General features: G+C 44.9%; 1 protein-coding gene across 1 annotated transcript; it reads left to right on the forward strand.

Moving 5' to 3' along the window:
- The first annotated feature begins 6 nt into the window (after positions 1-6).
- On the forward strand, positions 7-10,673 carry ZNF641 (zinc finger protein 641). Its single transcript, XM_010837493.1, has 6 exons — positions 7-17; positions 2,654-2,862; positions 3,483-3,574; positions 5,288-5,417; positions 6,039-6,152; positions 6,997-10,673. Exons 2-6 carry the CDS (start codon positions 2,679-2,681, stop codon positions 7,749-7,751), a joined length of 1,275 nt encoding a protein of 424 aa, XP_010835795.1. The 5' UTR covers positions 7-17; positions 2,654-2,678; the 3' UTR covers positions 7,752-10,673.
- The last annotated feature ends 270 nt before the right edge of the window (positions 10,674-10,943 follow it).

Below are 10,943 nucleotides of genomic sequence, written 5' to 3' on the forward strand. Positions count from 1 at the left end.
AGGCCAAGCCGACCCGGGTGAGTTGGGACCGGGCCGGCGGGAGTCACCGCTGGAGGGAGGGACACCTGGCTTCCCCTGGCGGAGAGTGGGGCCGGTCACCCGTGGGGGCGGGGAGGAGGGTCGACGCGGCCTCTGGGTCGCTTGCCATTCCCAGGTTCGGCTTCGCTGACATTCTGTGCCCGCCCCTCTCCTGTCTCTTCGTCCCCAGCGTCGTCGCTGTCAGGCCCCGCGGGTTCCCGCCGCTGTCACCGCGCGCAGGTTTCCCCGTGGCTCCTTTTTCTTCACTTGCTCCTGTCCCAGTTCACGGGCAACCTGTTTTCTGACCTCACTTCCCCTGCTCCAGCTCTGCCTCTCTCTCGAGTTCTCTGAAACCTGACCCTCTCCCTGGGCACGGAGACGAAGAGGGATGAAGCAACCCAACTCTGGAGTGGGCACCCGTCCCGCCCACACCCTGCCCGGGAACGGGGCCAGGCTTCTCTGACAGCGACTGTCCCTATGCCCTTGGGCTACTACTCATTTCAGTAGCGTGGCCCTTTCTCTGTCCAACAGCACTCGCTGCAGAAACCAACTTCTGCAGGTGCCATGCCCCCCTAAGATATGTGAAGCAAAAGGGGAAACGAAACTTCTAGAACCCTGACTCCAGTAGGCCTGAGGTACATCCTGGAACCAGGAAAATCCAGGTTAGGGCTGATACCTTAACTGCCCAGGTGCTGGCTCCGACAGCATGCACATCTTAGCAAAGGCAATCTGAGGACAAGTACTCGCCCCCTCCTTTGCTGAGATTTCTTCCACAGGTTTTCTGTCAGTGGTCTGGAGAGTCTCACATCTGGCCTGAGAAAGAGGCTTCCTATCAAGGGACTCTGCTGCTAGGGAGATGGAGAAATGGATCTCAGACAGGTGTCCAGATATTTACCTAGAGGTAAAGCCCTGAGGGAGGACTTTCCAAGGAAGCTAGTGGATGAGGAAGACCTTTGGTAAAGAGGGGGAATCCATGCTTTACATATTAGAAGTGACGAGAACACAGGGGCTGGAATTCAGAGGAGAAATCTAAAATGGAACTCCCCCTTTATTGCTTTATTGGGAATTTTCCTTTCTCATGAGAAGTCTCTGAAAAGGAAACCTCCTAAGCTGGGAATCAGTCCAGAATATTCCCAAGAGGCCCTGAGACATCTTTGGACATCTGAGATGAAAGGGGAATTTGTTCCCTTGCTGTTCATTGAGCTTAGGGTTCTCATTTACCTCTTTTGTCAAAGACAGATAGGCAAGAAAATAAACAACTTGACATTTGTCATTATCTGTTCCGGGCTTCTGGGTTCTTGCAAATGTCATTAGATGAATGTGAGTGAGCCAGAACAGTTACAGAGGTTCTGACCTGTTTTTGGAACACTTTGACTGGCTCTGATTGCTTGGGCATTGAATAAGAATCACAAAAATATGATGTTGCCAAGCAAAAAGTGACTCTGCACAGTCTTACAGGCTTTCTCTGCTGTAAGGCAGGGAGACTGCTATCACAACACAAACTGTCGTGCTCCGAAGAGGTCCAGAGCAAAGAGCCTTCAACTCTGTGCACTGCAGGATTATTAAGAATTTTTAAATCTTACCTAAATCTATTCTCTTGCAATCAAGAGAAGAGATCTACATAGAGAAAGAAAACATCTCTCTTTTTATTCATTGGCAGCATCATTCATGAGCCTTCTTCCCAAGGCAAGAGAAGACTAGGTCCATTGTTTTGAACTTTTCCCTAATGGACATATTTCCCATCCCTTTCTTAACTTTTGTTTCTTGTGATGGAATACACTGTGGCTTCACCATATCCTTCTTTAAAATTGAATATGTTTTTATAATTAGATCTGACTGGTTCTATCATGTGTCTCAGGTTCTTTGCTGTGTCTTAAATCACAGGGCTGTTATTCACCCCAGGGTCATGTTAGCAACACCTGTTTCCCCTTTTTCTACCCATATGAAGTTCTTTCTGTTCTTTTTTTTTTTTTTTTCTTTAGACATAGCTCCTCACTGACAACAGTTTCTCTTATCTGTTAGGCTTGCTTTAGAATCTTACATCTGCTTTCCAAGTTATTGATCTGTCCACCATATTTACTACCAGTTCTGATTTTCAACAACAAAATGATAGGTTGTAAGTCTCTTAGTTGAGGCTTGTTCTAAGACACCATTTGGTTCAGCCTTATGAGAAATACACCATTTGACTAGGATTAATACCTATAGTAATCATTTCATTCTAAACTGATGAGAATGGAGTTTGTGGCAGAAAATCTTATGTGGGATTACCTCCGTTTTTGTTGAATGCAAATCTGTTTGCATTCCCTCCTGCGTATTTCCAGATTGCTTATTTTCAGTGGTTGAGATTCCCAGATTAAGTATTTTCCATGGTTGAAATTAATTGATAGCTTTTGAATTTCCAGGATTTTTTTAAATGAAGTTCTGCCAACCATGAGGTCCCCAAAATAACCATTAGTGACTTTACTATATAGCACTTGCTCATTTCTGGCTCAGGTTCAGTTGATTGGAACACATAAAACTTATCTTCCATCAAGCTCTTCCTATCCAGTTTCATCTTTTATCCCTGGACTGTTCTCCCTTAGGATTATCACCCCTTTTCATTGTCATGGGCATAACTGATATGAATTTGTTCCAGGTCACAATTTGGGTTTGCAGCAAAAATGCTTTCAGAACAGACAGCAGCCCTGGGGACAGGATGGGAGTCAATGAATGTCCAGGTGGATAGAGCAGAGCCCCAGGTGGAAAGGGGAAGCCAGGAAGAGGGGCCATGGAGAACAGCTCCAGGGCCACTGGAGCACCTATGCTGTGACCTTGAAGAGGAGCCACAGTCCCTTCAGGAGAAGGGTGAGAGCCCATAGGGTGTGTGTGGGAAGCACAATGCAGAGAATAATCTTCTAATCTCTATTGAAAAAGTAGAATTAAAAATCTCCCAATGGCCATGGACTGAGTGAACAGCACAGTTAGTACCAGGACTAGGCCACAGAAATAGAAAAAACTTACAGGCCCTAGTCAGAAAAATATAAGAAGCATCTGGATTCTGCAAACCATGTAACTGGGTTTCTCCCATTTCTTACATAATCACTCCCTCCACCTGTTACACGGTTAGTGGTAACAAATATGGGAGACAAAGGAAGTGACAGAAACACTGACTGCCACTGGAAAACACACCCAGTAAAATGCACTTTACAAGATGAAAATTACATTTGAATAATATAAATTCAAACCACAGCTAGTTTAATAGAAATGAATGACATAAATGCTCTACTAAAAACCACTCAGTACCCTTTCAGAACATTTGAGGGAAGGTCTCTTCTACTACAGTACATTTATGCATTTGAGTCTTACCAGTGGACATAGATATAGGGGAAAAATACGACGCTTAAGCCTCACTAAAATAGGTCCCAGGCTGTAACTGGAAAAAGATGGATGCTCCATCTCTAATGGTTCCTCTCTCCCCTCACCAGCTCAGTCCACTCCCTGGGTTCCTGCCATTCCCCAAGAAGGGAGCACTGGAGACTGGGAGATGGCAGCTGCACTTCTTGCGGCGGGATCACAGGTGGGCTATGTTCTTCTCTTGGCCTCTCTCAAGGTCTCAGCACTGCTGCCTTTCTGTAGCCTTTGTGTCATTCCATCGGGCTTCCCTGGTGGCTCAGATGGTAAAGAATCATCCTGCAGTGCAGGAGACCTGAGTTTGATCCCTGGGTTGGGAAGATCCCTTGGAGAAGGGAACGGCTACCCACTCCAGTATTCTGGCCTGGAAAATTCCATGGACAGAGGAGCCTGGCAGGCTACACAGTCCACGGGGTTGTAAAGAGTCAGACACGACTGAGTGACTTTTACTTCATTTCATTTAATTAATTTGTCATTTCACTTGATCACTATTGGTATTTAGTCTGATATCTTCACAGATTCTATCCCTTTCTAAGGAACTTATAACCTTTTGAAAAATGAATGGAGGCATGATGAGAAGAAGAAAATTCCTACAGATTGAGTTTGTTTTGTTTTAATAGATAGCTATGCTAGCCACAGGGAGAATTTAAGAAAAATTCATTAATGTTTATTAAGAAATAAATCTTGGGCTTTCCTGTTTGTCCAATGCTTAGGAATCTACCTGCCAATGAAGGGGACACAGGTTTGATCCCTGGTCTGGGAAGATTCCACATGCCATGGGGCAACAAAGCCCAAGTGCCACAACTACTGAAGCCCGTGCACCCTAGAGCCCGAGCTCAATAACAAGAGAAGCCACCACAATGAGAAGCCCATTCCCTGCAACTGGGGAGTAGCCCCTGTTCACCACAACTAGAGAAAGCCCATGCACAGCAACAAAGACGCAGCACAGCCAAAAATAAATAAATTACTTTAAATTTAAAAACAGAAATCTGGAAAGATTAGGAAAAGAGGACCTGGAGGAAGCTTGGAAGAACATAAAGTAGACTGGATTAGGTGGATGATGGAGCATTTATGGACATGAATAAAAGATAGAAAGATATGAAGAGGGGCAGCACCAGAGACAGAAAACAAGTTTAGATTCAGAAGGCAAGGGGAGAGCCATGGGAAGTTAGTAATAATAGTAGTTGTAGTATCCACACTCCCAGAGTGCTTACCATGTTTGCTGCTCTTTGAGTGCTTTATGTACATTAACTCGTTTAACCCTGAGAGAAACACAGTTATCCCCAGACAAGAAAATTGGACAGGAAGAGGTTAAGGCACTTGTGTAAGGTCGTACTGCTAATGTAAGTGACAGAGCTAGGAGTCATTTGGCTCCAGAATCTGGGCTCCTAACTGTCAGACTCTGCTGCCTTAAAAGATAAGGACATGGCATAATAGGGGGAGGAGGCCAGAAAGAATATTTTATCCATATTGTTTTGTACAGATAGGAAAGGAAAGGTCAAGTAGAGAAAGGAAGAACTTGTACACAATTTCTGCAGTGAAGAAAGGCAGCAAGAATAGTCCAAGAAAGGCAGATGAAAAGAGACTGGGTAGACATTTGTAACTACACAGAGGGACCAATGAGTTTGTGGTGCCTCCAACTTCTCATGGTCCCAACTTGGGAATCTCCTCTACAGACATTATTGCTCACACCCTGACCATTACTTTTACCCCTTTCCTCGTCACCAAAACCGTGTTCCCTGCCCAGAAACCTCTGGGCAGTTCTTTTTCTAGACCTTCTCTTGCCACCTCTCCTCTACTACCACCTTAGCCTTCTATACTGAGACCCCATTTTCCTTAAAGAACAGCTGCTGACAGATGATGCTGCATTTTGTTTCAGGGCCTGGTAACCATCAAGGATGTGTCACTGTGCTTCTCTCAGGAGGAGTGGAGGAGCCTGGACCCTTCTCAAACAGACTTCTATGGAGAATATGTCATGCAGGAAAACTGTGGGATAGTGGTCTCCCTGAGTAAGCACAACCTTCCCCAGCCACTCAATGACTGTACTCTAGGAGAGTGGAGCCATCTGCTCTGGGACTGTTGCATAGTGTCCATTTGGGGTTCTTTTCTTGGCAGGAAATCTGTCTAGGTTTCCACTAGGGAAAGAGCACTAGGGTTAATCCAAAGAGAATAGAAGTGTCACTTTTTTAAAAACAATAACAAAATGCTGTGAATTATTAGAGAACTTTAGGCAGTTCTTGGTTGGGAATTGGGAGGTTCTTTCAGAGAGAAGGACACCTAAGAAGTGGAACTGAGTCCTTGGAAACTCAGAAACCATATAGGAAAGATGAGAGTGGGAGTGGGGGTGAGACAGCTGTAGTAGGGCTAATTAAGTGAAGGTAGGACCAGAAAGAACAGTTGAGCTGAAAGTATTTGAAATTTGCACAAAAGAGAACACTTGGAAAGAGAATATGATTTTCTGAAAGAAGAGGGGACTTAACAGAAATGGGAGTGGGGAGAGGGAAAGGCTTGTTTTATCTGGCCTTCTTTATCTATAGAGTTCAAAGGAATAATCTAGGAAAAAGCTTTTTTCAGAAATGAAAATTACAGTTGAATAAACTGACATCTCTGTTTTTTTCTCCCACGGTCAGGATTTCCAATTCCCAAACTGGATATGCTTTCTCAACTAGAAGGAGGAGAAGAACAATGGGTCCCTGACCCCCCAGACTTAGAAGAGAGGGACATTCTGAAGGTCACATACACAGGTGATGATGTATGATAGACTCAGCCGCGACCTTCGCCCCTTTTGGAGGTTTATCATTACATGTCCCTCCAACCCCTCCTCTGCCTCAGACAGTTATAGCATTGAATGGTTTAGAGATCCTTTTCTTCAAAAGCAAGACTGTAACATAATAATTTAGAGGGCAGGCTCTAGCGCCAAACTTTGTGGATCTGAATCTAGGACCATTCCTGTGGAACCTTGGAAAAATAATTAACTTCTCTTTGGGTTCCTCATCTATAAATTATTACGAGATTTAAATATGTTACCATAGTCGAACAGTACCAAGCACATAGTAAGCACTCAGTAAATGTTAGTTGTTGTTGTTCAACCTCCCACCCATTGTAGAAATGCCTTCCACAATGTCTCCAGTGTTGCTGACAAGGTGTCACCTGGCCAGTGATTTCAGACCATTCCTCACCTCTCTTCATGGTGATGGTGATTAATAGTTTTTTTTAAGTGCTAAATAAATAATAGTAAATAAATAGATAACAACAATAGCATGGACTATTTAATAGTGTCTAACATATGCAGGTACTAGTCTATCTGTCTTATAACATCTACCTTATAATTATTCCCATTATGCAGAAGAAGACATGAAGGCCTACAGAAGTGTAGTGGGAAAACAGATTTTCTGGGTATCTGTCTCCTAAGTCTAAGCTTTAACCACTGTACCTGTTACACTGTCTTGTACAACATTAAAATCTGTTCTCTCAGCCCTTATGGGGTGAGGTTTAGACCCTAATAGGCATCACACAGCCTCATTTGTGACTAAGTCCTGGGCTCCTCGTGACTCACCTCTTGGGGTCTGTATTTTCCTTTTTCCACAGGAGACGGAAGTGAGCACGAGGGGGATACCCCTGAACTAGAAGCAGAGCCTCCCAGAATGTTATCTAGTGTGTCTCAAGATACTGTTCTCTGGAACCCAGAGCAGGATGCAAACTGGGATTCCATGCCCAGAAGCTCCAGAGGCATGCTCCTAGGCCCACCTTTTCTTCAGGAAGACAGCTTCTCAAACCTTCTGTGTAGCACAGAAATGGATTCCCTGTTAAGACCACACACGTGCCCCCAGTGTGGTAAACAGTTTGTGTGGGGCTCCCACCTGGCCAGGCACCAGCAGACACACACTGGGGAGAGGCCCTACAGCTGCCTCAAGTGTGAGAAGAGCTTTGGGAGAAGACATCACCTGATCCGACACCAGAAAACCCACCTACATGACAAGCCCAGCAGGTGCCCTGAGTGTGGCAAGAATTTCCGATGCAACTCCCATCTAGCCAGCCACCAGAGAGTGCACGCAGATGGCAAATCCTGCAAGGGCCAAGAGGTTGGAGAGAGCCCTGGGGCTAGGAAGCGGCAGCGTGCGCCACCTGTGCCAAAGTGCCACGTGTGCACTGAGTGTGGGAAGAGCTTTGGCCGACGGCACCACCTGGTGAGACACTGGCTGACACACACCGGGGAGAAGCCCTTCCAGTGCCCACGCTGTGAGAAGAGCTTCGGCCGCAAACATCACCTGGACAGGCACCTGCTAACCCACCAGGGACAGAGTCCCCGGAGCAGCTGGGACAGAGGGACATCTGTCTTTTGAAATCTATTTCTGCTGCAGCTGTAGTCACATCTGTCAGCCGGTGCTACCAGGAATCTCTGCCAGAGCTGCCCCCTCTCCTGTACCCCCGTGGTCAGAATCATGAGTCCTGGCCCCATCCCTAGAGAGATGCAGTTCCAGCATTAGCCAGAGCCTTTCTCCCCAGTTCTGTGAGATGCCACACAAAGTAGAGTTCTTTGGGCAAAACTTTTGGGAAATGCTGCTTACTGGGTGGGCTGATATTCAGCCTGATCCCGTTCTCCAGGGTACAGTGGTACCAGCAGTTTGTGGCTAAGGCCCATTCTGATTGGTGGAAGCCTGTGCCATACCAGTTGTTAAATATTTTGAGTATCATACTTCTGTAACATAAATATTCTGTCTATATATATATAGAGAGAGAGAACACACATACTAGCTTATTAAAGGCTCGAAAATTTATGCATTAGAGCAAATGGTTAAGCCTTTCTTACTGCAGTATTTCCTAAATTTATTTGACCTCAGTATCCTTTTTGTCTTGCATCTCACAGAACTGGTGACTCCTTGAACCACACTGGTGAACACTGGGTTACAGAGTAATAAGGAAACAGGAGACAGAGAGTGATCAGGCACCCAGAGCCCCCTTTTTTATCCAAATGAAAGCTGAGGGGCAGACCTCATTCCTGTGTGGGCCCATCACCCCTACTCCAATCATCTGAATATACATCCACACCTCTCACCCCACCTGCTGAAAACAAACAGTAACCTTCTCACCCCCTGTTCCTGCTCCCTTCACCCTGCATATACATATATCTAGCTGAGAGATCACGCTACAGTGTTAAGAGATGGACCTTATACCCCCAGGTAACCCAGGCCCACACAGAAGAAAAATACTTCATTCCCTTGAACAGACCCCTCTCCTCTTTACAGTGTCTTTATGTGTCTGTGTATCTGTGTGCAGGGTCTTTGAAGAGAGCATGCCAAGTGCAAACTGTATAAGCTAGATTTTCTAGGGGCTGTGTTCTGGGGATGAGGGTAGTGGGGATTGTATGGGGTTTTTGGTTTGTTTTGTTTCAAGATAATAAGCAAGCTGAGAGATTAAGGGAGCCCAGTAGAAAGGTTTAAGTTTTGGGGGTTGAGGTATACAGCCTTCCCCAGGATCACTGAGATCAAGACAACTTGGATATGTAAGTCTAGGTCTGAATCTCTGGGCCACAGATTCTTTTTGCCTAAGTGGAGAGAGAGACATCCTCTGTGAGGTGAGCTATGTCTTACTAATTTCAAGTCAGGTGCATATAGCAGCTGTGTGCTGAGTGGGTTTTGGGGTCTTGTTTTAAGTGCTGAGAAGTTACAGCAGGAGTCACGGTGCTTGCAGATTGTTGTTGTCACTCTTGTTTGACGTTGATTGCCTCATCAAGGGCAGAGTTATTCTTGCGATCTCATTCCCCTAAATAGAACTTTAGGGAAATGGCTGTGGCTTAGCTATTTGGCTGATGCAGGTAATAAGCTTTCTGGTTGGTTCTCCTCCCAGTTCTGGGAAAATGCACTGACTCTTAACTTGTATAAGTATTCTAACATTGTTCAATGCATTGGTCATTGTTTCTCTTTATTGATAATGTGTTAATACCAGTCTTATAATTTAAAAATTACCTTGTGTGTAAGAGCACCTTGTAGGTAGGGAGGGAGAAGAGCGAAGAAGATGGAAGTGGGATATTTTCTCTTTAATGCTTAGATTCTGGTTTTTCCTTAACACACTTGTTTCTCAACCACAGTTGGTGGAATTAACCAGAGAGACGAGGAAGTGAGCTGCAACAATCTAGTTTAATGGCTTTTACACTTGCTTAGGAAAAACTGAGTGAATCATAGCTTCTTAACAGTGGATATAACTTGAGCAATCCAGCCCCTACCTCCCTTCTGCTCAGGGCAGCCTTCCCATTTTGCCTAGAATGCACTTCTCTTGCTTATGTTCCTATGAATAGAGCAAAATGGCCAGCTATTTGTAAGGCATCCTTGTCCCAGGTCCTCTGAGACAGGAGCATTTTAGGATCAGTATTAGGAGACACCCCAGGGCGTAGGAAAATACTGGATTCCATTGGCAAAACTGAATGATGCCATTTCTTTTACCTTCCACTATACCTCATACATTAACACAATCAGCTCTATGTGAGCATTGTCCAGAACCTGTTTTGGATCACAGACCCTTTTGAGAATCTGATAAAAAACAGAAACTCACTTTTGAGAAGAAAAGACAGTAGTAGTTCACACACATTCAGCAGGGTCACAGCCCATCCATGGAATCACTAAATGGGGGTCAAAGAGAAGGAGTTACCCTGATCCAATATGGTCATTCTATATTTGTGTCAAGAATTACATGGCAAGGATCTCTAAACATTTTAAGGACTAAGATACCAGAGGCAGTAGGATATCAGGAGAGTGTTCAGTCTTTAATGATTTGAAGGGTATTGCTTACACTCTGTGCTTTCTTAAAAATTTATATGACTTGGTGACAAATCGAGTTTCTCACAAACCTTGTTCTAAAGACTTGTATGAGGTGACCCTCCATACCATTGGATCACACCTCTTAAAAACCAGGTGTTAACCTCCAGCCTTTGATCTCTCGTAATTTTAAGGAGGGAAAATGAAGCCCCCAAAGTGTAGGTGCACTCAGCACCCAACTGAAAGGCATCGTGGAGTCTAAGGGCATTTGGCAGAAGGGGCATCCCTTTAGGTCATTTCTACTGTACCACTGTCTTCTCTACCTCCGTCCAACACCACTTCCCTTGGACAAAAAATAAAATAAGCAACAGCCACCAGCTGGGTAAAGAGATTTGAGTGATTTTTCCCTCAGGGAAAACTCCCATCTTCCTCCCAACTCCCTCTGCCACATGTCTACCCTACCCTATCCCCTTTAAATAAAAAAATGTCTCCGTGTTCTCTCTGGACAAAATGTAAAATAGGGAAGTCTGTCTTTAGTAACCTGTCACCTTTTTTCCTCTGTGTGGTGCCTCTACCCTATTCAGAGCCCAAGTATCCCTGCCTTTCCACCCCATTAGGGTATCTCTGCAAAGAATCCCTTGCAATGAAGACTATAGCCAAAGGGTTGACTTTCCCAGAGCTATCTACATTTTAAGCTGTAGCTCTGATAGCGACTTAGCAGCAGCTGATAGTGGAAGAAGGAAAAGTTTTCTTGTTAAAATGATGTTATGCATTCAGGGAGCA

Source organism: Bison bison, unplaced genomic scaffold (genome assembly GCF_000754665.1).
Source record: "Bison bison bison isolate TAMUID 2011002044 unplaced genomic scaffold, Bison_UMD1.0 scf7180017864077, whole genome shotgun sequence".
NCBI lineage: Eukaryota > Metazoa > Chordata > Mammalia > Artiodactyla > Bovidae > Bison > Bison bison.

What these genes read in the sequence shown, in the direction of transcription:
- ZNF641 (XM_010837493.1), top strand. Translation starts at nt 2,679, where the DNA reads ATGCTTTCAGAACAGACAGCAGCCCTGGGGACAGGATGGGAGTCAATG. An exon ending in TTCTTGCGGCGGGATCACAG is followed by an intron (nt 3,575 to 5,287) that starts GTGGGCTATGTT and finishes ATTTTGTTTCAG; the next exon opens with GGCCTGGTAACCATCAAGGA. An exon ending in TCTGAAGGTCACATACACAG is followed by an intron (nt 6,153 to 6,996) that starts GTGATGATGTAT and finishes CTTTTTCCACAG; the next exon opens with GAGACGGAAGTGAGCACGAG.